The sequence below is a fragment of the Eleutherodactylus coqui genome, chromosome 3, assembly GCF_035609145.1.
Source record: "Eleutherodactylus coqui strain aEleCoq1 chromosome 3, aEleCoq1.hap1, whole genome shotgun sequence".
NCBI lineage: Eukaryota > Metazoa > Chordata > Amphibia > Anura > Eleutherodactylidae > Eleutherodactylus > Eleutherodactylus coqui.
The window spans coordinates 224,402,971-224,428,997 of NC_089839.1; the positions used below are offsets into that span (position 1 = coordinate 224,402,971).

General features: G+C 44.2%; 1 protein-coding gene across 1 annotated transcript in view; it reads right to left on the minus strand.

Annotated features, from left to right (window-relative positions):
* RAD18 (RAD18 E3 ubiquitin protein ligase) overlaps positions 1-26,027 on the minus strand; it is a 354,196-nt gene that overhangs the window by 234,421 nt on the left and 93,748 nt on the right. The window contains exon 7 of the mRNA XM_066596983.1: positions 15,829-16,013. Coding sequence (XP_066453080.1) covers positions 15,829-16,013 — 185 coding nt within the window. The remainder of the gene's footprint in view (positions 1-15,828; positions 16,014-26,027) is intronic.

The following is a 26,027-nucleotide window of genomic DNA, read 5'->3' on the forward strand; positions in this document are numbered from 1 at the left end:
AAATCGGCCAGTATTAAGCTTATAGAGAGAAAATTGAGATTTATAGAGATCAGAACGAAAATCACTCTATTCCAATAGGATTAGTTGAGCGGATAGTTGGTTTGACATGTTGCGCATAGGATATCCAGGAGCATAGGCTCATGTGGATATCCTATCAGGAGTTGATACCTATCGTGACCATATAATAAAGGTTACTGAAGGAATGTAGTCCGGTACTCAATAGTAGTCATCTTGGATGGTTATATATTATGTCATATATAGCCGGGAATAAGTCTAATTCCAATTAATGGCTCGGGTTATTGTAATAGCGTAGGACTATTATAGGACTGATGAAGTGATAGTATTATAAACATCAACCCAGAGTCTGACTATCCGTATTACCCATAAGACACTGCGAAGAGATAGAGTGCATGTAATCATCAGAGAATGGTAATTGATGAATCAATGCATTAGAGGCTGAATGAATATGAGTCATTAATGTCTGGATAGTGACAGAAGAGAATTTAAAGAATGTATTCATGGTGGCAATTAGAATCAACCACGCAGGAAGGAGATAGAGGGGACTGGTAACCCTGATGTAGATTTAAACATCATCATTCAGCCTATCCAGTTTCTAGAATTGTGTTAATAGATAGATGTTACAAAGTAACTGATATATAACTCATTTTAGATTTGTGTACACGCTTTTTAAAAATATTCAATAAAGGTTATATTTTCATATATTTAGTGAGCTCTTTTCGGTGATCGAGTCTCCCACATTAGAACCCTATCCAACTCTCCTTCATTCTTTCTAAAAACAGTAGCCCAAAACTGACTCCCACTCTGGAGATGTGATCATACAAGGGCTTTCCAGATTATTTCTTTCTGTAATCACAGGGTTTTCATCTTGTTTTTCATAAACCTCAAATTTGTATTTGCTTTTGAAGCTGCTGCCTGACATTGAGTAGTGCTGCTTTGTTTATACGTTTATATGTAACCAAATCCTCCTTTTAGTGACACAATAACGATACGTATTTCTTCTGCTTCCACGCTGCTTTCAAACGCAGAGATTGCCATTATGGCCGCCTATACAGAACTCACAGAAGAAAAGATTTCACAGACGCCTAAAGGGCAAAGTTGTCTTCATTATGAGTCAATGTCGGATTAACAGACATAGCAGATTTGTTATTCGGGACTCTGAGAAGGCTGGGTAACAAGGACATATGAGATCTGTCAGGGGCCATTTGGTTTTGGTTGTCTCTCAACTTTCTAGTAAACTGATTATTTTTCCATTTTAGTATAAACTCTCGGGTATGAAGACTAAGTTTCCATTCTTGAAGGGAGATCCCCTCTTTGTTCTGTTGTTGCAATCTGCAGAACAAAACATTGGAGCTGCAGATCATTTCCCACACGGTCCTGGGCATCCTGTGCTCCAGTAACTGAGCTCGTCCAAATCCCATAACATCCCAAACTGAAAACATCTGTAAATTAATATCTCACCATTATACAACCTGACTTGTTGGCCACTTGATCAGCACGGAAATCTTCGAAATTATTTACAAGCGTTTTCCGTCCAGAGAAAACAAGCAAAGTATTAAAGTCACACGTGGAATTTAGAAGACGACGAAGAGGAACAAAACAAAAAAAATCAGCTTTCTATAATTTTGTAACAGGCACCCTAACAAAATGGCACGAGGCAATGGATAAACTGGGGCTTACGTGCAAAACAGATAAAACAAGGGGATAGGGATCTTTCTTTTGAATGTCAGAAGATGATTTCTAATACAGCAGACGTCTCTCCAGACGATAACACATTCTGTCGCTGCTTCGCTAAAACAATCGTTCATTGTTATATTTCACCCAACAGATTAGTATTTTGGTTGAAATCATCAACCTCCAATGTGTATGGGAACCTTTATGCCTAAAAATACACTGCGCAAAAAAAAATAAAGGGAAAGTTTAACTCAACTCTCTCCCAACTCACAGGCTCCCCCACTCACAGGGATTTCAATACTCTGGATCTGGTCTTCCTCCGGCTCTGCTCTGCTTACAACTTTACTGACTCCCCTCTCCCGCTCTCAGATCATAACCTCCTCTCTTTCTCTGTCACACTCCCTAACATCTCTGCAGACCCACCTACCTACCGTACCTACGGGAACTTTGAGGCCATTCCCACCCAAGACTTTGCAGAGTCCCTACAGTCCTCTCTGTCCCCTATCTCTCTCCTCTCCTGCCCCAACCAGGCTGCCCATCGCTACAACACCGCTCTCAAGCATGCCCTGCATGAAGCGGCGCCCCCCCCAGGATCCAAGCCATCCGATGTAGAATGTGGCAACCCTGGCTCAAGCCTCAAACGCGCTTCACCCGGCAGAGCTCTAGAAGTGCTGAACGGCTGTGGAGGAAGTCGCAAACATCCGCAGACTTTCTCCACTACAAATTGATGCTCAGAACCTACAACCTCGCCCTCCATCATGCCAAACAAGTCTACTTCATCTCTCTCGTCTTCTCACTATCGCACAGCCCTAAACGGCTCTTTGATACTTTTCTCTCCCTTCTCAGCCCTAAACCGCAGCCCCCTGTGACGGATCTCAGTGCAGTGGAGTTGGCTGCCTACTTCAAAAAGAAAATTGATGACATCCGTCAAGAAATAACTTCCCAATCCCAGACTAGCACTGACCCTAGTCTTGTCAGCACTGCATCTAGCTCCTGCTCAGTGTCTGTACTCAGACCAACGACAGAGGAAGAAGTCTCCAAATTGCTCTTCTGTGCTCGCCCCACCACCTGCGCTAGCGACCCTCTCTCCTCACACCTCCTCCGATCCCTCTCCCCAGTGGTCATCTCCCACTATATTCAACTTCTCCCTGACCTCTAGCATCTTTCCCTATTCTTTCAAACACGCAATCGTATCCCCACTGCTAAAGAACTCTTGACGCGACTGATGCTGCCAACTATCGACCCATCTCAAACCTCCCCTTCATCTCCAAACTACTAGAACGCCTGGTTTGCTCCCGCCTTGTAAGCTATCAGCGAACTCTCTCCTCGACCACTTCCAGTCTGGCTTCCGACCCCAACACTCGACAGAAACTGCTCTTACAAGGGTATCAAACGACCTCCTGACAGCCAAATCGAGGGGTGATTACTTTCTACTGATCCTCGACCTCTCCGCAGCAGTTGACACTGTCAACCACAAACTCCTCCACAGTATGCTTCGCTCCATCGGCCTAAAGGACACTGCTCTCTCCTGGTTCTCCTCCTACCTATCTGACCGCTCGTTCAGCATCTCCTTTGCTGTCTCCACCTCTCCTTCTCTTCCCCTTGCTGTTGGGGTCCCCCAAGGCTCGGTCCTCGGTCCCCTCCTTTTCTCTATCTACACAGCCCCTGTTGGACAAACCATCAGGAGATTTGGCCTCCAATATCACCTCTATGCTGATGACAACCCAGCTATACACTTTTTCCCGTGACATCTCTGCACCTTTCCTCCAAAACATCACCGACTGTCTGTCCGCTGTCTCTAACACCATGTCCTCTCTCTACCTAAAACTAAACCTCTCTAAAACAGACTTACTGGTGTTTCCTCCTTCCACTAACCAACCTCATCCTGACATCTCCATCTCAGTGTGTGACGCCACCATAACTCCCAGACAGCATGCCCGCTGCCTTGGGGTCATATTCGACTCCTATCTCTCATTTACCCCCTACATCCAATCTCTCGCCCGAACATGTCAGCTGCACCTCAAGAACATCGCAAGAATCCGCTCTTTTCTCACCATAGACACGCTAAAAACGCTTATTGTAGCCCTCATCCACTCACGGCTCAATTATTGCAACTCGCTGCTGATCGGCCTCCCCTGCACCAGACTCTACCCTCTGCAATCCATCCTGAATGCGGCAGCCAGGCTCATCTTCCTGTCCAGCCGCTACTCAGACACCTCTGCCCTGTGCCAGTCACTGCACTGGCTGCCCGTTAAATACAGAATTCAATTTAAACTCACTACCTTCATCCACAAAGCCCTCCACAGTGCAGCGCCCCCCTATATTGCCTCCCTCATCTCAATCCATCACTCAGCCCGGCTCTCTGCTCTGCTAAGGAAACTAGACTGCGCACCCCTCTAATTCGAACTTCTCACTCCCGCCTCCAAGACTTCTGCAGAGCAGCACCAGTCCTCTGGAACGCACTACCAAAGGCTACCCGAGCAATCCAGGCGTGCTCTAAAAACGCACCTCTTCAGGGAGGCATACCGCATTCCCTAAACAAACTCCTCTGTATGCCACCTGATAACATGCTGTTTGACCTACTGACTGCAATCTCTGCTAGTCGTGATAAACAGCTCCTGCAGTCATACTGATCCTGCCGTCACACGGCTAAATGTCTGACCATTGTCTATGTGTATAACATCCCTCACTCTCCACCTCGCCATACTGTGCACATCTTCAGCCATTTTACCTTCTGTATCACCCCATTATCTGAAGTATGTAAGCTCGTTGGAGCAGGACCCTCACCCCTATTCTTTCCATCAACTAATTACTATTGTAAGCGTGGTTCTGTAATTTTTGTACTTTTGTCTTTCTGTATTCCCCCTGTTTATGTAAGCGCTGCAGAATATGTTGGCGCTATACAAATAAAGATTATTATCTCACACAATGGATTTTGGTGATCATCTCCCGACTCATTCATGTCTGTCTCATGCTCAGTGAGAACCTGCTCAAAAATAGAGCACCAATAGTGGATCTGCCAATTCTTGTGCTCTCCACTGAATGCCAGCCAAACTGCCACATGCTATAGGCTGTGAACTCATGTCTCACTACAGGACATCGTGCCCTGTTCGCCCACTCTTCATTGCAAAAGTGCTTCAAACCTGTCAGATCAGAAGAATCTCCTGTATAGCGCTCTCTTCAGGTCACTCAAAGATCTTCAATGGGATTCATGTCTGGGCTCTGACAGGGCCATTCCAGAACTTTGACCACCTTTTGCGAAAGGAATTCTCTTTTCTTGATTTGGCGGTATGCTTGGGTCGTCGTCGTGCTGAAAGGTGAAATTCCTCTTCATCTTTTTAGCAGAGACCTGGAAGTTTTGTGCCAAAATAGACTGATATTTGGAACTGTCCATAATTCACTCTTCCTTGACTAAAGCCCCAGCTCCAGCAGCAGATAAACAGCCCCACACATATTGCTGCCCCCACCATCTTCACTGCGGTCTGGTGGTCTTCTGGTGATGCGCAGTGTTGGCTTTGTGACAAACATACCTTTTGGAATTATGGCCAAGAAGTTCCCCCTCGGACTCATCAGATATGACACATTCCCCACATACTTCTGGCAGACTGGATGGAGGTTGTAGCAGAACATGGCGGGGCTTGGATATTTATCTTTGTTAGGAAAGACTTCCATCTTGCCTCCGCGCCCCCCCCCCCCCCTTCACCCCAAAGCCCAGACATAAGAAGAATACGGAGATGGTTATCACATGCGCTACACAACTAGTACTTGCCAGAAACTCCTGCAGCTCCTTTAATGTTGCTGTTGGCCTCTTGGCGGCATGCCGGACCAATATTCTTCTTGACTTTTCATGAAATTTTGAGGAAAGTCCATTTCTTGGTAATGTCACTGTTGTGTCATATATAATCCCCTTCTTGCTGACCGTCTTTGCTGTGTTCCATAGTATATGTAATCGCTTGGACATTTTTGGTCCCCTCCTTCTGACTGATTCCTTCCAACAATCAGATCCCTTTGAGGAGCTGTAAGATCTTTATGGACAAACTAAAAAATGTCAGGAAAATCTGAAGAGCTGAACTTTATTTGGGGGAAATCAGAATCCCTGTAAATAATGGCAGCGGAGTGCTGACTACTATTTATCAGGAGCTTAAATGTGATTGGCTAATTCTGAACACAACCACATCCCCAAATATAAGAGGGTGTGAACACATACAATCACATTTTAGTTTATTTTTCTACCCTAAAAGATATCAGTTTGCTTTCTAATGGCATTGTACAGATAACGGGTCACATGGAAGGTGGAAATAAATCAGAAATGCTTCATCTTTGTCACATTTTTTAATATAACAAAAACCTGTCATTTTAACAGGGGTGTGTAGACTTTTTATATCTTGAGTTACATCCTGTATTATACTCCAGAGCTGCACTCACTATTCTGCTGGCGGCGTCACTGTGTACATACATTACTTATCCTGTACTGATCCTGACTTACATCCTGTATTATGCTCCAGAGCTGTACTCACTATTCTGCTGGATGGGTCACTGTGTATATAAATTACTTATCCTGTACTGATCCTGAGTTACATCCTGTATTATACTCCAGAGCTGCACTCACTATTCTGCTGGAGGGGTCACTGTGTATATAAATTACTTATCCTGTACTGATCCTGAGTTACATCCTGTATTATGCTCCAAAACAACACTATGAACAAATCTACATGATAGGTTGAGAAACCTTTTAGTTTCACAGATTATACCAAGATCATTCCACAATGCTTATGCTCCAAACATCTAAACCTGCATTCAAAATTCTGCCGTTTGTGGCTTACCTAACAGTCATGTGATGAGCCAGGAGCTGTGCTGAGGGGACTTTCACCTCAGCTCTATTTTAACAGGAAAAAGATAAAATTCTGCATACAGCGCTGGATGCGACTAGAGTAGACATAACATAACTCCAAATAAGCACTTTAAGCATTTCATTCTGATAAATTGGGAGTTCTCCTTTAAGAGATCTCAAGGCATCTTTTATTTTACTTTAATACAACTCCACATTCCTTCAGCACTTTCATGTGTGAAACAAATATTTTCTACTTAACACTTAGTAATAATTAAATGGGGTCGATGCTGCAGAGCTCGGCAACTCCTACGTGCAGCGCTTCCCTGCATAGTAATTTCATCTTGTTTCTTATAACCATACCATCTCCCACAGTAACACCGCCAGGAGTTTAACCAGATTATATCCACCTGCAATTAGTCTTCCCGAATTCAAGATGTGAATAAAGATGTCTGTACTAGAAAATATGCCTCATATAACTCCCCAGAAGATGCATAGTTCTACTCTTGCACACAGGGGGCACTATTATAGTAGTTCTATTCTTGTACATAGGGGGCACTATTATAGTAGTTCTATTCTTGTACATAGGGGGCACTATTATACTAGTTCTATTCTTGTACATAGGGGGCAGTATTATAGTAGTTATATTCTTGTACATAGGGGGCACTATTATAGTAGTTCTATTCTTGTACATAGGGGGCAGTATTATAGTAGTTCTATTCTTGTACATGGGGGCAGTATTATAGTAGTTATATTCTTGTACATAGGGGGCACTATTATAGTAGTTCTATTCTTGTACATAGGGGGCAGTATTATAGTAGTTATATTCTTGTACATAGGGGGCACTATTATAGTAGTTCTATTCTTGTACATAGGGGGCACTATTATAGTAGTTCTATTCTTGTACATAGGGGGCAGTATTATAGTAGTTATATTCTTGTACATAGGAGCAGTTTTATAGTAATTATTTTCTTGTATATAGGAGGTAGTATTACAATAGCTATATTCTTGTATATAGGGGGCAGTATTATAGTAGTTATTGTCTTGCACATTAGGGGGCAGTTTTTTGGGTTTTTTTTAAACTTACCGTATTTTTCGCTTCATAAGACGCACTTTTTCCGCCTCCAAAGCGGGGGGGGGGGGGGGGGGGGGGGAGTTCCTCCGTCTTATAAAGTGAATGTGCCGAAAGTTCGTTCGGATCACCATTTTTAGCGCGATCGCAAATTTAACGCGCGAACGCGATCAGTTCTTCTCCCTCGATTAGACGCGCTTGCGCAGTCTGCTCTTCTCTCCCGTTGAATGGGGCCGCTCTGGCGTGCTCGTGCCGGAGAGCTGGTCTGTGCATGCGCATTAGACTTGTGCGGCGCGAGCACGCCGGCGCAGCCCCATTTAACGGGACAGAGAGGCAGACTGCGCAAGCGTGTCTAATCGAGGGAGAAGAAGGCTTCGGTCAGCGCCATGGAGACGGAGACGCCAACACCGGAGGGGGTAAGTGTATAACTTCTGTATGGCCAATATTTAATGCACGATGTATATTACAAGGGGCATTTATATGGCCATACAGAAGTGTAACCCCACTTGCTTTCACGGGACAACCCCTTTAAGAAATTTTTCTATGAATTCCATCCATTTTTTGAAAAATGTTGGGGTTTGGGATTCCAAACTCCGTTCTATCTCAATTTTTTCCATTTTTAAGAGATGGGTTCTGAGGTTTGTTAAACCCGTAAATTGCTCCATGGATTATCTTAAAATATGTTTCCCGCCAGCTTTTGTTCGATACCGCCCTTCTCACCAAGTTCCGAATCTTAATTATACCCTCAGATATTTCCGGATCCTGTAGGCCGCTTATCCATCTTGTAAACAAGTTCGAGCCATTCTCTTTCACCCATGCTTCCCTAAACTTAGTATATAGTACTGAAATTGACTGTTTATAGGTACAGTTTTGGATTAGGATATCTATAGAGTTGAGTATTGCCTCTTTTGAAATGTCAGTTAGCCTATTCCGTAGGAAGTTTCTCACTTGTGCATATGGGAGGAAATGGGTTGCAGGTAGGTTATATTTTTCACACAGTTCCTTGAAGCTCATATATCTAGGAATTTCTGGGTGTATGAGATGTTGGGCTTTTAAAATGCCCCTCTGCTGCCAAACTTTAGACATCTTGTTTTCCTGCCCCTCTTTAAATTCAGGAGGATTCCATAGATCCATATGTTTAGATATTTTGAATGGCAAGGCATACATCTTACGGGCTATTTTCCATGCTGCTATGGTGTCTCTAGCCATGACCGAGTGTTTATTCTCCTTAGGGAGGTTGTAAAAGCTTGTCTGCAAGCGGGCATTTAGGCTCCATGGGCTGAGTAGTTCCGTCTCCAGATCGTTATTGGAGAGATTATTAGATCCCCTTATCCAATCTACAGAGTGTCTTATGAGGCTGGCTACGTTGTACATGCGAATATCTGGAAAATTTAAGCCACCTTCACACTTAGGGAGCATCAGTTTTTCAGGGCGATACGCGGTCGTTTCCTTGACCATATAAAGGATGCGAATGCTGTGTGTAGTTTGCCTAAATCTCGTCTTTGTGGTAGAAGAGGTATTGTCTGTAGTGGGTATAACAACCTTGGAAAGCTAATCATTTTAATTAGATGACATCTGCCCAAGAAAGAAAGCGGTAGGTTACTCCATTTATCTAGTTCTTTAATTATCTTCTGTATCAATGGGGGATAATTTAGTGAATAGAGGGATTCTGGTCTTTTACCTATATGTATTCCCAAGTATTTAATGCTATTTTTTGCTATATTTACTGGGTAATTTTTGAGGGCTGTGTCTGCAAGTCCACCTCTGGGAGAGATATCTAGCAGGTCACATTTAGTAGTATTAACCTTAAAGCCCAATTTTTTCCCAAAAGTTTTTAATAGATCAAAAACCCGAGGTAAATCAGTGAGTGGTCGGCCCAGCACTATCAGGATGTCGTCAGCAAATAGCATAGTCTTAACTGTCTTACCCCGAATCTTAACTTCAAATCACTGTATTGCTCTCTAGAAGTCTTGCCCCAAGGGTTCTATTGCTAAATTGAATAGGAGCGGCGATAGCGGGCAACCCTGCCTGGTGCCCTTCTGTAGAGGAAATTTGTGAGAGAGAAAGCCTGGTGAGTAGATTTGAGCTTATGGGGATGAATACAAATTCCACAAATAGGAGCAGAAGGGGCCTCTAAAGCCTATTTTGTCCATTACTGTTTTTAGCCAAGGCCACAAGACATTATAGAAGGCCTTCTCCGTGTCTATTGCGAGAAGGGTCGGGGAAGGGTGGGATAAAGGATGTAATTTAATGTTATCTAATGTCAGAATTTTCCGTATGTTCATAATGGTCGATCGTCCTTTTGTAAATCCTGCTTACAATGGGGAAATTAATTGGGACATAATAGTGGCTAGGCGGTTGGCCATAATTTTTGCCATCAGCTTTAAGTCTGTGTTGATTAAAGATATCGGTCTGTTAGATTTTGTTTCCATAGGATCTTTTCCAGGTTTGGGCAGTAGTTTGATATGGGCTGTATTCATTTCAGCTGGGATGGGGCTGTCTTTCATATACCCATTAAAGAGAGTTTCAAGTAGGGGGACAAGGGGGCAGTATAATGCAACAAATCTTGTAAGGCACGAGGTACTACTGCTTGATTAGGACATACATATAACAGGCAGTTCAGCCCTCAGCAGGTGCTCTTTAAACTGCTCTGTCTATTTAATACCATATGACAAACTTGTTTAATCCACTTGCACTGATGTTTTTGAGCAGAGAGATTGCAGTTTTATTGGATCTGACTAAAGAGATTAAGCTAAACACACAGCCAAATGCTTTGTTTTCTTCCAGCGTAAATACATTACTACTGTGCTTGTATAATAAAATGATTCTGCTAAGCGGTAACACAATCACACTAGGTAATGAGTTGCCACTTCCTGCAGGAGCATATCTGCATAACAACTACCTTCTGACTATTTCTACGGGAAGATATATCTGAAGAGAACCTAAAAGACGCACAGGTATGAACAGGAGTGATGGCGGTTCAAGCACCCAGCATAAAGCCCATGAGATGAAGAAGAGACCTCCAGGGGTAATTCAGTATTTACAGCAGATTGGCAGTGACCTCTGATTATGGCACATCATTTCATCAGGAAATATACATACAGCTCGCTAAAAAAAGGAAAACAAAGTTAGTTTTTCTACAGTATAGTACAGTAAAGCCGGGCTCACACGTCCGTAAGCGGAATCCGCTAGGGGCCACCCGCAGAGGATTACAGCTGTGAGCCGGGCCGTGACCCTGCAAACGGCCGCGCAATTGTACTGCGTATGACTGCGTATTCACAAAAACAAGCTGTCACACAGATACTGTATGTCAACACGTTATGGCTCTTGCAATCTGACAATGAAAATCTTTTAAGGGCGTTGTCCCACTTCCAGCTGTTGTGCTGCAGAAAGCAGACAGCTCCGTACATTGTGCAGTGGCCCAGTTGGTACTACAGGCAGAGTCCCATTCACTTTAGTAGGAATCCTGTTGGAGTAAATAGGACTTAGGCTGCAATACCAACCAGGGCCACTGTGAAAAGTACAGAGCTGTCTGCCTCCTAAAGAAAAATGTCTAGAAGCGTGACAACCCTGTTAAGTCACAAAACTGACCTGTCACTAAGGGGTTGAGGCACTGAAAAGCTATTGTTCTCTTAGCACAGCAAAAGCTACTGGAAGGAATCTGCCGCACGGAAAGTTGTCTTAATGTGCCAACTCTGCTACATCTGCAGTGAGATCTACTTGCATCTCATCTATGTGGATGACAAATGCAACAGATTTGCATAAACGAAACTTACAGCAAGGAACATTTACCATTGTCCTACATTAATACTGCCATTTATATCGATTTTAGCCGCAGTGCAGCCATAAAGACGGAATACAAAACGAACGACTGCGCACTAAACGAGCAACAAGGAAAACCTCGGGCTGCGGGGCGACGTCTTTATTTCCTCTAATCTGGGCTGTCACTAACAGACAGCACCAAATCCGGAGGAATCAAGCAACAATAACAAGAAAAGCCTGAAAACAGGAACATAGATACTTAGATAAATGTTGTTACTACTTCATTGGTCCTGAAGATCTGTGGCTGGGGGAAACTTTCACATGAGAAAATGCAAGAATCTTATTAGAGAAATAGCAGCAATTAGTGATGGAAAGATGGGGTGGCGTATGGCAGCATGGAAGTGACCCGAATAAGGCAGAGAATGGGGCTCCTGACCGCGTAATGAGTCACAGACGTCATTGGGCGGAATTGCTTGTAACAAGGACACGGGGCCGCGGCCGACCCCCCGGGAACACAGATGCATCAATCTCACAAAATCCCAAACATCTTCACCAGTAGCAGAAAGCAACAAATTTACTGTTCCTGACCAAAACTACTTTTTTTGAGCCCTAGGATATCAAGATATTGAAAAAATAGTAGAACAGCAATTTCCCTTTGTAAAATTAACCCCTTAGTGACATGGCCTATTTTAGACCCAAGGATGCGACGATTTTGGGGGGATTTTCATCTTCACTTTTCAAAAGCCATAACTTTCAAATTTTTTCGTCAACCTGGGCGTATGAGAGCTTGTTTCTTACGTAGCTAGCTATAGTTTATATAGGTAGCTTTTTTGGAGTACATATAATGTATTGCATTACATTACTTAATTTTTTTTGAGGGCAGGGAAGAAAAAAAAAAAAGTTACCATTCTGTGTTTTGTTTTTTTAACATTATTTAAGCCGCGAAAATTTTTCCGCAAGTTGTTATAATTACGGCAATACTAAAATTGTGTGTGTATATATATATATATATATATATATATATATATATATATATATATATATATATATATATATATATATATATATATATATTTTTTTTTTTTTTTTTTTAATTATATATTTTAGGTTTTTCCACTCCTGCACAATAAATTTTATATATATATATATTATATATATATATATACATAGACACACATACATATACATAGACACACACACACACACACACACACACACACACACATATATATATTATATATACACACACATATACACACACACACACACACTTTTTTTTTGGGGGGGGGGGGGGGCAACGCTGCATTCAAAGCTCCACAACTTTATTCTTTCATCAATGAAATTTTGTGAGATTATGTCTAGCTAGTTTTTCTAAGTACCATTTAGGGCTACATATAGATTTTTTGATCACTTTTATTGCATTTTATTTGGGAGGTGAAATGAACAAAAAGAAAAGCTTGCTGGCTCCGTTTTTATTTTTTATATAGCATTTGCTGTGCAGAATAAAAAGGGTGTTCAATTTTCTGTGTGGATGTGATAATACCAAACATGTGGGTTTTACTTTTTTTTTCAAGCACAGAGGGTAAATAGTGTAAAAAAAAGGTTGTTTACTATTTTTAAAGTGTGCTTTCTGTCCCTGTAAGGGACTTAAAACTATAATGCTATGATCACACTAATACATTGCAGTTTTTCTTTAGCGATTACAGGCTGTGGCAGACCCAGATGCCATTGTCTTGCACCTGGTTGCCATGGCAACCCCTAGGCCCCTTCGCAATTACATGGCAACGGGCTGATGACATCACAGAGGGTGCGCCCTTCCTTTGTGAACTCTTTAAACGCCGTGATCAACATTGATGCACTGACTTCCCCCACAACCACCCACCCCCACTTTGGGGGGGGGGGGGGGGGGGGGGGAGAGAAAAGTGCATCTTATAGAGCGAAAAATATGGTATTGTCATAATCATACCAACCCTGTGAAGCAGAAAAATGTACACATTTATGCTGCATGGTTAATGCTGTAAAATAATAATCCTAAAAATACAGAAACAATGACATATGATGTGTATTTTCTACCTGCTGTACAATACATATGTACCCAAAACATGGAACCAAAAAAAAAGAGAAAAAACACTGACTCACCATTATACCGCCATGTCAATGGAAAAATAAAAAATGTTTGGGCTTTTGAAAAGTATAGTTAGGAAAAAAAGAAATCGTAGCATGCTTAGGTCCAAAATAGGCCACGTCACTAAGGGGTTAAAGAACTCAGGAATTACTGGGATAGGCTGGGAAAAGAAAGGTGGGCCGAACACATGAGCAACGTCTGTTGCAGAAAACATGGAAAGGAAAAGGAAGCCGATGGCCACAGAAACGGGGAGGTGAGGGAGAGCGCCGGCGGCCATAACAGACATAACAATGCAAATAGTTTTAAGAATCTCCTACTTCTTGGTTCCTACAGCTCCTTGTTAGACCTGTGTGTCTCCATGGAGACAGACTACAAGCAAAGCATATAGAGTTCGGTCTTCCAGTCATATATTACTCCACTCTTCTTCTGCAGTGAATGTTGTGTAGTCTGTAACTATGGAAACACATAGGCCAACATAGGAGCTGTATACACCAAATGGTGAGAGTGTTTTGAGGAGAATCATGTGCAAAGTTGCCTCATTCTTATTGTAGCAATACAGTTTGCAAAAACACTCCTAAGACTAACTGTGTTATAAGGAATATGCATTCTGATAAAGACTGAAGAAGAACATTTTGACTTCAACTTCCAGGACTGGAAAGCCTAATTACAGACCTAGAAAGATATTCTGAGAGACGATCGGCAATGGATGGAGGCTGACAATACTCTATCCCCTAAGGGTTGACCATCTTCATGCTGGGAGTCCTATTTACTGGCTCCATATCAGAAACCACACAGACTGGAAATATTGTAGGAAATAACCCCCAGCCGGAGGCCGTCCGGAAGCAAAGGAGTACATGGTAGCTCATGAAAATGCTTTTCAGATGTAGAATTATGCAATAAAGCATTACGATCCAGGATACAAAGAGATACATTTGTCCCTGTAACCCCCCGGTAACCAACTAATATCTATAGGGGGATATTTACTATTTCCACATAGTGAGAAAGTAGTATTAGAAGGCATCCATGTACGAATAGGTCAACCATGTAAAATACATGTCCAGGCCAAGTACATCAGTGCAAAAACTGCTCAAATTTAGCAGCTCTAGCTTATAAAGGGGTCTTGGGAAGGGAAACCACTCTGACATTTACGTGCCCTAATAAAGCATATGGACAAGGATCATCTTCATGAAGCAAGCCCTTTAAATCACAGAATCGCCACTATTAGAGCCCCCGGCCCTCTCATGATTGGGGCTCCCCTATATGGAAATTATCCTCGTGACCCCGGAGTGCAGCATAAAATCACATGACAAGTTTTTTTTGCTGTGAGTCTCCTGCAGCGTTGTACACATTAAAGCCCATATGCTCTACCGCCAGAGATCGCATATGGGCTGCAATTTACACTGCGCATGCCCGGGAATGACACGATCATGGACATGCGCAGTGTGAGGGGTGTTTTTTCTTAATCTGAACAGATCAGGGATGCGTATGGAACCGCTGCGCATACGCAATGCATGCATATGGGCAGTGTTACATACACTATACAAGGGCTGCGTATAATATGCAGGGAAATAGGAGAAATTGCAGCATGCTCTGTGTATCGATACAGAGTGCCCAAATACAGGTGTGAATGGAAGAATGAAAGCCCATTGACTTTCATTGCCTCCATGCACCGCATGCATAATACACTGTGGCAATACACCCCTGTGAATGACCCCTAAGAGAAACAAAGTCGAGACTCCAGCGGGCAAAAAAAAAAGCACAAAACTTCTATCAATGAGCAGCGGAAAAACATCGCCTGGTCAGATGGATCCAGATTTCTGTGCTGATGGGAGGTCAGAATTTGGCGCAAGCAGCATGAATTGATGGGCTCTTCCTGTCAGCTGGCCAGAACATGTCAGCACCCACATATAATTTGTAACAACTATAAAAAAAAATCCTGTCCACAGGGGCCGGTATTCCTGCAGACAGATTATATCACTAGTGAAATCTACACCATGATGAATTGCTGCAAATCTGAAGGCCAAAAGAGACCAACACGTTACTAGATGGGATTTAATAAAGTGGCTATTCAGTATCATTTTTGCCACCGTAATCCAAATACAATAGAAAATGGACTGAAAATTGATCATTTCTGGCACTTCTGTATATGCAGGTTTACAGAGTCTCATCTGCTCCTGGCAGGCTGCTTCTTACACAGTGCACTGGGCCAGCAGGGCTCACATACAGAGGAGTTATAAATGAGCAGGTTGTGTTCTGTCTCCTCAGCAGTAATCAGGGAGATGTAGCTGTGCGAGGTCTGAGGTTCATACACTTACTGCTGGAAGCAGAGTACTTAGTAGATGACTCTACCTGATTTGGGATGTAATGAGTCGCACTGTGCATTATACATGTGCACAAACTCCTGGTGCCTCCGGGTCATCTGCTGCTTGGACCCTTGAGTGGACAGTCCAACCTCCTTCAGCCTCTTCCTCAGGTCTCGCTCTGACAGGAGATTGTACACCACTTTGGCCATAGGTTTCCGCTTCTGAAGGGAACTGAAATAAGAGCGAGACAGTGAATTAAAGATAAGACCGACTAAAAGTTATAGCTTCTAATTAAAATCCACTTATGTGAAGCTTTTTTTCCCTTAATCCACGTTTTAGATTTCCACAAAAGCTAAAGGAAATAATTTAGGCCGGGTTCGCATTTATCCAGCTATTTAGCTAAAGCGTAGCTGAGTTTTCAACAACTCTTCTAAAATACCCCTGGCCCTCCTTACTCTCCTTTCATTTGCTGTTGTTTGCACCCTGTTTTATGTCTGTAAAGTTTGACACACACTCTAACAGAAAAAGGTGCAGACTGGAGATCATTAGCACAGTGTCTGCAGATCTGTCAGCCTGCATCCTCTGAGTGCAGGGAAGCAGCCTCTGTAGATGGCCCCTCCACCTGTTGCTATGAAAAAGTCCCTGTGTCTAGTTACTAAGGAAGCTCTGTGCCTAATGATAAGAGTGTAGATTGCAGAGAAGCTTGAAGAGAGACCCCTAGTGGTAGCCACTTTAAACTGACTGACCGCGGTAAAGCAACAAAATTCTTAATGCAAATATATGACAGAAATGATGAAACGAACACATGCTAGTAAATGGGCATTAGTTGTCTGAAAAGTAAGTGCACCTTTAAACACCAGTGGGAAACAGACACTAGAATAGATCCCATAAATGTCTACAGGATTGTTTATGGTATCCAGCAAATCATTTTTGATGCCGGATGCTTCCCCCCTGCTGGGCAGAGAAACGTTGCTTGCAGTGTTTTTCTGTCTAGCTATGGACACCGGACCAGAGCACATAGTGCACCAAAAGGGCATTAGTTGTGACTAAGCTCTGGCACAAAACTGGTGGCCGGACATAGTTTATGTATAGGAAGCCAGCCTTAAGGGTATTTCATACATAGCGGATTTTGGTGCGGATCCACGTCAAAATCAGCATTATTTGTTGAAAATTTTGACTGGGATCCACAATAGATTTTGGAATTTGACGTGGGTCCTTCACTGCAAAAACATCTGCACCAATGTGGCCATGTGTGAATGTGCACTAAAGATGATTTCCAGCAATAAATAATTGATTCCCTATCTTCAGGATAGAACATCAATAGTTGATCAATGGGGATGCACCACTCGGGATACCTGCTGATCAGCTGACTGACGTGACCGCTGTCACTTCAATCTCTACCAGACACAGCACTGTACATTATACAGCACTGTACAGCTGTGTCTGGTATTGAAGGCCAGTCCCACTCCCTTGAACGGGACCGAGCTGCTCTCAGGCCATGTGACCGATGAACGTGACATCACAGGCCTGAGAAGAGGCTGCAACGCTCACCCAAGCGCCCATCAGTTGATTGGCAGGATCCTTAGTGGCAGACCCCCACTGATCAACTGCTGATGACCTAGCCGGAGAATAGGCAAACTATACAGGATGGGAACTAGATGACTTCTAGTTTATTTCCTGACTAAACTAATTTCCCTGTTACAGAAGACCGAGAACTTCTTTAAAAAGAAGCTGGAAAGTTGGCCGGGAAAAAATAGAAACAGAAAAAGTGCTTGCCAGCGCCGCAAAATAATTGTAGAAGGTGGAAAGCAAATGTGGAACACATACATTTTCCTCAAAATGCATCCACCGGCCACAAAGTGATCCGACACAGCACTCATCCAAAAACTAATGATGCGAAAAATAAAAGCGACTTCTGCTGCTCCGAGCGCACAGCTGACAGAAACGGCATTATAATGCAGAATACACGCTGGATGTAGAAACCAGCCACAATTCAAGTACAACACTAAGAATATATTATAAGTGCAGATGACAATCAGGAGAAGCTGTCACCGACGCACAAGGAGTCCTGCAGCGTCTACCTCCGGAGCGCAGACAGCGGCCACGGATACAGCTTACTGACTGAGAATAGTCTCATCTTCATCAGCTATTCAGTATACTCACACGTGAAGGAGGTGTCTGACTGTTCCATTCATCTTAATGGGATTTGCAGAAATTATGCACTTGCTGCCACAACAAGGCCATTCTGACGGATAGATCCAATTTTCAGTCACACAATTTTCTGCAAAAAATCTGCCACATGTGGACAGACTCTTAAAGGGGTATTCCTATACCAACTTTTCATAGGCGACAAGGAAAACCACATGCCATGGCCAGAGCCCACAACGAGAGACGAGCACTTATCCCAGCGCAGTTTCTGTAGCTGTAATTGAAGTTGCCAAAACAGCACAGCAGGCGTTGCTACACCATTTCCTTCACTTCAAAGAGAGCTACGGAAACAACGCTCGGCTTTTACTTCAGGCAGTCGAAACAGAGCCCTGCCCTGGGTTTTCCCATCTTGGCCATAAAAAGCCAAAATGGAAATATCCCTTTAAGAGCTTTTTATATGGCCCAACGAATGAGTAAGAATGTTCGCCCGATCATCAGGCTGTGTGCAGGTGCCGCTGATCAACCAATGAGCAATTGCTCAATTTTCAGGCAATTACATCTTTCATGCGGACCACGAAACCAGTGCGACCAGGGCACCACCCTACTGCCTCAGGCGCGGGCTGCAGGACCTCAAAGCGGCAGCAAGTTGCTGCCCGGCCAGTATTAACGGCCAGTAAAAAATAAATGCCACCTGTGAGCTGGCGGGCAGTAAAGGTGCATTTACACATAAAGATGATCGCTCAAAAGATGGCTTTTGAGCGATCATTTTACATAAACTACTACTTGATATTAATGCCTATTAGTACCAATTAGTAGTGTGAGAGCTGCTGGGAGCTGTATTCAGAGAACAGACCACCCGCTGTTCTCTGAATAAATTCCCTTTGTTCTGCCTTGGGGCTAACAGCTGAAACAATGTAATCTCGCTCCTCGGGCAGAGCACAGCGTGCGGTCCTTATCAGCTGTTCTGCTGAACAATGGATTTCATGCTGAACTGAAATTTATCTTTCGGCAAAAAAGTGAAATATGGGCACATTTATGCTCAACAATTATCGCTGTGTCTAAATAGGCCTTAACACGACAAGCATTTAACTCACTAAAGAGTGTCGTTTTAGTACGGAGGCGGCCACTGCTGCTGTAATCTGTATAATCCCTGACCTCTTCATTATCTGAATTTGTGAACATAGATGTTGACCTGTGCACAGCGCAGAAGACAGGCGGAGAGGTCAGAGTTCACACATTATAGAAGCGGTGGGCACTGCCACCGGACCGGGACTAAGCACCGTGTTAAATGGTTATCCATTGGCTGCCCGGCTGGAAATACACTATGCGGGCTGTTATTACTACTAGAGGTACTATTATTATTAATACTGGGGTCACTATTACTACTATGGGGTTCACTTAATACTGGGATCACTAACAGCAGCACAATTAGTATTGGGGCCACTAACAGGGGTATTATTACTATTGGGGCCACTAACAGGGGCACTATCTCTACTGAGACCACTGTGGAGGTCACTATTACTACCGGGGTCATTAAGGGGGGTCACTATTACTACTGGAGTTCACTACTAGGGTCGTTAAGGAGGTCACTATTACTATTGGGCTCACTGAGTACACTTCTGATGGCTCGATATGTTTTGGGTATTGTTTATTGGCGACTTCTATGTCTGTAAAAAGAGTGTCTTTGCGGAGGAAGAAGGAGGGGCACCATTTCACACACGCATCAGGCAGCATAAGGTCTTGCGGCACCCCTGAAAGGAATATGGGGCTACACAATCAATGGGCAAAGTGAACAGATGACTGGCTGCAGCAGGGGATCGTTTGGGGACAGTATGGCCTTTTACTGCATCTCTACCACCCTGAGCAAGTATCAAAACATTTTTGGGGGTCTTGATAACTCCTTTAAATTCAGAAAAGCACTCTCCAATCTGAAATCAGCATTCTTTCTATTTATTCAGTTTGCTGGTTCATAAATATAATTGTTGAATTTGACAGCGTTGATGATACTCCCACAGGCAGCGGCGTGGGTAGCGCAAATAAGTGGACATGGGGTTGTGGTTATTATCTGACACACATCTGCTGAATTACAGCACAAGGGTGATTAGGAGGCTGAAGCTAATTATATGGCTGCCCCTGAAGTAGATACAAACCTCAAGCTGTTGGAGCAGAGAAGATTTGTGACATCTTGTTCCATGGGGTTAGATGCAATGTAGACAGGCGTGATAGTGAGAGGAACCAAAAAACAGAATATTCACACTTTTTACTTTTTTCTTCCTCTTCCACAGAGAAGGGTCAGGGTAGGACAGTGGATCACCCCTTACTAGTGGCTCCTTCAGCTCAGCACACGAGTAGCAGTTACTTCATAGTTGTACTTTTCTCACTGATATTAGTAATCTGTACGTTATAATCATTCACTCTGTGTGTCATACAAATGTGCTCTTCGCACCGACTTCTTGCTGAGCTTGTGATAAAATTGTATTGCAGATTCCCACAAGAAATACATGAAAATCAGCCAAACCCACTGATTTCAGGGGTATTGACCAACCATTTATGTGTTATGGGGTTTCTGGGACCCCTGGCTAATGGGGCAGGAGACGCTGAAGGAGGGGGTCAAAGGAGAACAGAGGGCCCTTCAGTGAGGGGGACAGAGGAAAATGGAGTGGGAAGAGAGGAGCCCTGGAGTAGAAGGTGAAGGAGGGGGGGGGGGTGGAATGACAAGGGAAGAGAAAGGCACTGAAAAAAAAGAAGAGGGAGACACAGAAAGATAGAGGCACCCTTAAAAAAGGAGGGGACAGAGGGGCCCTGAAAAAGGGAAGGTAGATGAACCCTGGAGGAGAGGTCAGAGTAAACAGAAAGTCCCTAGAAGAAGAAGGGAGCAGAAGAACTCTAGTGTAAGTGGGGACATAAGGGCCCTCGAAAAAAGGGGGGATAAAGGAGTCCTAGAGAAGGGGGGGAAAGTAAGATAGTAATATAGTATGTTAGGCTGAAAGATGACAATGCCCCCCCTCCCCCTCACCTCTTGTTGAGCCAGAAGGTAGCAAAAAAAAAAAACAATGAGGCAAAACCCATTTAGCCCATTTCGGGGGGGGGGGGGGGGGATTTGGGGGAAAATGGAAGACCACTGTTGTATGTGTATGAGCACCTTTATACACAACAGCTAATCTCTTAAAGCAGAGAACAGCAACCTTAAAATAAGACAGAAAGTGTCCCCCAGACTACCACACGCCCCTGTAGTCACTGTAGATAAGTTGTAGTTCAGATCAAAACTCTGCTCTATTATGTCAGAGCAAAAAAGCAGATAACCAAGAACCGACAAAAATAAACAGAAGTTAATTACCACCATGGATACGGACAGATTTCACTAAAGATGTGGAGCATTTATTGGTGTAAAATATTGGCGTATATGAACACTAGCATTAAACAGAGTAAAAAAAGTAAAATGCGTCCAACTTTCTGATAATCTCCCCATTAGACTTACTGCAGTGCTGGGATCTGTTCATTACTGTACATGTAACTCCCTGATACTTTGTTGTGCATTACTCAATCCATTCTCATGGCCGTTACGGGTCACGGATGCTACTTCAGTAGCGTATTCTGTACAGCCCCCGCGTAGCTTCACCCAGCAAATGAGCTGAGGCCATGCAAGGACATTTGTGGAGTGACAGCCACGTCAGAAATAAAGAAAAAAGGCGCAGGATCCGAAAAAGCCTTACTGTAAAAATCTGTATATTCATAGGCTTGTAGCTACTCAGATCTGTCTGGCACGTGTTTGCAGTCAGCCGCTCCACAGGCTGGCACGTCGGCATGTAACTTCTGTTTGCACAGCGTGATGGATGAAATGTAATTTCCTGCTGACATGAAGAGCAAGATTTGAGGGCTAAAATCTTATACTGGTGATCTCAGGGTAAGAAGCTGCCAAGACACCAGTCTAGATGACATCCCGGAATCTCTGAAGTGTTTTCCACATTAATTTACTATATAGACACTGAACCAGCAGGGAGTAGAAAGGAGATGCTGGATGACGTTTGGAGGTTACCGGGTAAGTTTTTTTGTAAAAGTTGCTCAACATTAGATGCAGTCTATATCTAGATGTAAACTGGAAACGGAGGCTCAGAACAACTATTGTCTACAGGATCTGCAGCTCTGGCCCAAACTGGGGCAGATAACATTACCTCCCTACGGCCTTTACTGTCCTACATGCTGAATGGACACATTATTAGAGACCCCCATCTAGTAGCACGTTGGATCTCTCTAGCTTTCAGAACTATAGTTATTCATTGTCACAGGTATCAAAAGGAGCCAGGGTGCACCAAGAAAACATTCCTCACACTATTACTCCGCCTCCACCAGCCTGACAGGAAGGGGTCATAGACTCATGCTGCCTGCACAAAATTCTGTCTTTGTCAGCACGGTGCAACAGAAATCTGGATCCATCTGACCAGGTGATTCATTTTCACTAAGCGGAATAGAACGTTTGGAGATACAGACTGAACCTTCAGGCATCCAAATCGGATCCTGAACCAGCAAAATCCAAGCAAGTGGATAGAAGCGGTTACCAGAATACCATGTCACATTATTTCAATATTACATGCAGACATTACATAAGCTATAATCACCAATGTGCTCAGGTTAATGTCCAAAGGCGAAGTAACACACTAAGGGCTCATGTCCACGGGCAAAATGTGATTTAAAATCCGCAGCGGATCTCCCGCGCGCGGATCCGCACCCCATAGGGATGCATTGACCACCCGCGGGTAGATAAATACCCGCGGATCGTCAATAAAAGGCATTTAAAAAAAAATGGAGCATGAAAAAATCTGGACCATGCTCCATTTTCATGCGGGTCTCCCGCGGGGACGGCTCCCGCGGGCTTCTATTGAAGCCTATGGAAGCCGTCCGGATCCGCGGGAGACCTAAAATAGGAATTAAAAGCATTTACTCACCCGCAGCGGACCGCGAAGCTCTGCTCTTCCTCACGGCCGTATCTCCCTTGCTTCGGCTCGGCGGATGTGCCCGGCGCATGCGCGCGGCACGTCGAAGACGTGCCGCCGGCGTCAGGAATTCATCCGCCGGCCGAAAATGAAGATCCGGCCGTGAGGAACAGCTGACCTTCGCCGCCCGCTACGGAAAGGTAAATGCTTTTAAATTGCTATTTTCAGCGCTCATGTCCGCGGGGCAGGAGGGACCCGCTGCAGATTCTCCATGTAGAATCTGCAGCGGATCTGATTTTCCCCGTGGACATGAGGCCTAAGGGCTCATGTCCACGGGCAAAATGTGATTTAAATCCGCAGCGGATCTCCCGCGCGCGGATCCGCACCCCATAGGGATGCATTGACCACCCGCGGGTAGATAAATACCCGCGGATCGTCAATAAAAGGCATTTAAAAAAAAATGGAGCATGAAAAAATCTGGACCATGCTCCATTTTCATGCGGGTCTCCCGCGGGGACGGCTCCCGCGGGCTTCTATTGAAGCCTATGGAAGCCGTCCGGATCCGCGGGAGACCTAAAATAGGAATTAAAAGCATTTACTCACCCGCAGCGGACCGCGAAGCTCTGCTCTTCCTCACGGCCGCATCTCCCTTGCTTCGGCTCGGCGGATGTGCCCGGCGCATGCGCGCGGCACGTCGACGACGTGCCGGCGACGTGCCGCCGGCGTCAGGAATTCATCCGCCGGCCGAAAATGAAGATCCGGCCGTGAGGAACAGCTGACCTTCGCCGCCCGCTACGGAAAGGTAAATGCTTTTAAATTGCTATTTTCAGCGCTCATGTCCGCGGGGCAGGAGGGACCCGCTGCAGATTCTACATGTAGAATCTGCAGCGGATCTGATTTTCCCCGTGGACATGAGGCCTAAAGGTCATTGCTTTACTCCCCTTCTGCAGAAGCCCCAATACATTGTGACCGCTAGTAGTCTTTGGACATTACCCTGAGGACATTAGTGATTATACCTTATGTAATGTCTGCGTGTAATATAGAAATAATAAGACAGTATTCTGGTGTCCACTTATATTTCTATGTTTTTCCACTGCTCAATGATACAGGTTTTGCGCTCTTTTGCCCGCTGAAGTTTCGTCCGTCTCTCTTAAACACAATGGCAATAAAACCGGTTGTCTGCTGTTATAGCCCCTCCATGCTAACGAACGTCGAGTTGTGCATTCAGATATGTTAATTGTAGCGCCAGTGTTGTATTCAGCTGCTCCAGACTATGAAAAGACCGTTGGTCAAAATGATTTGGGACATCCTCCTCTGACCCCTTTCAGTGATGAGCTGTTTCCATCCAGAAGATCTCCTTTCACTGGATGTTTACCTCAATGATGTCACTCTTGGTATATTCTTCACATTGTTACACGTGAAAACCCTTTGTGATTAGCAGTGAAATCATGGCCGCTCGAGAAGTAGGTGGGGCTGCTCAGGAGGGGGTGTGGTCACATATAAACCGACATATGTATAACTTACACCAGAAATGTACACCATGTTGGACCTGGTGTACATTTCTCTGAACGTGCTAGGAACTGCCAGAAATGTGCTCAATACATGAAGAGGCTCTAGTGTTTTCCTTGTACAAGTGAGAATAGGGCTGATCCCTGCACTGTGACAGCCCTTCAGATATTTGTAGACCGCTATTAAGTCTCGGAAAATAAGGGGCATTCTCTGTAATGCCACAGCTCTACAGTAAATGGATAGGCTGCATCTTTAGCGATGTCACTGCGCCTGTCTAGGGAAGGGATAGGGTAACGAACGTTAAGTTGTGCGTTCAGATATGTTAGTTGTAGCACCAGTGTTGTATTCAGCTGCTCCAGACTGTGAAGCGACTGTTGGTCAGAACAATTCCTGACATCCTCCTCTGACCCCTTTCAGCGATGAGTCATTTCCATCCACAGGATCTCCTTTCGCTGGATGTTTTCCCCGATCACGCCATTTTTGGTATATTCTTCACATCGTTGCATGTGAAAACCCCACGTGGTTGGAAATTAAACCCTGGCTAGTCTAGCACCAATGACTAGGCCTTGTTAGAAGTCCCTATAATAAAGGGGCCCTTTCGTTTAAGTATGCTCTCTGTGGTCATTTAAGTATATGCAGGGGGAAAAAAAAGAGGCAATTGTCTGCTGAAGCTACAGTGTCTGACACTTTTACACGGCAAGTATTTGCTCTGTTCTACTCAAAGGAAATTGAACATCAACATATATATGATGGCTTAGCCTACCTAGCGCCATGGAAAGCAAGCAGATAGATATTAGCCAAACAATGCATGCATACAAGGCAACTTAAATGTTCTGTACAGCAAATATTCCAATTGTGGATATTTAATCAGCGCATTACTCCAAGGTATTGGCAGACAAATAATGGCACTAAGAGCAGCGAAGGGAGAAAGTAGAACAGGATTTACAATTACATTTCAGAAACATATATTCTGTATTCAACCAGGAGTTTAAAAGGTGTGCCTCCATTAATGGATTAGCGGACATCAGAGAAATAAATGAAACAGCGCCACCTGCAGCACACCGGGTGCCACTGCAAGCTGGAATACACTAAATCCAGCAATCACATTTTAAGCTTCCCTAGGTGCAGGTTATACTTTTGTACTAACAGCCAAGACAGGGAGTGACTCTTAAAGCTTTCAATTATGTCCGCCCCTCTGGGTGCATTAGAGAACAAAAGGAGCACCCAAATGCGTGTCATCATAATGTCACACAGTCCTCTTCAGTACATCATGTTCTGGTAAAGCAGCACTTTGTGCAGACCTAATTACGTGGAGAAATGACACAGAAGTCCAGCTGCTGCAACCTATCCAGCGGCAGTGCTGAGCCTAGCAGTGAGCAGCATCAGAGGGGGCTTCCTGGAGCCCCCCAGAGAACGTTACCCCGAGGCCTGCACTCCGTCTGTACAGGACGTGGCCAGATATACTAGTGAGTTTTGTTGCCTTCGGTACACAGCAGACTTATCAGTGGGATCTGATGGATCATTTGTGATTGACCTCATAAGGCCCGATACAGTAAGCAGCGTGCAGAGAGACCCCGGCCAGCTGTGGCTGCCAATGGCGGCAGATTCAGTGGACACTACTATTCTCTTGTTGCTAAAATCTTCCTGCCAGTCATTG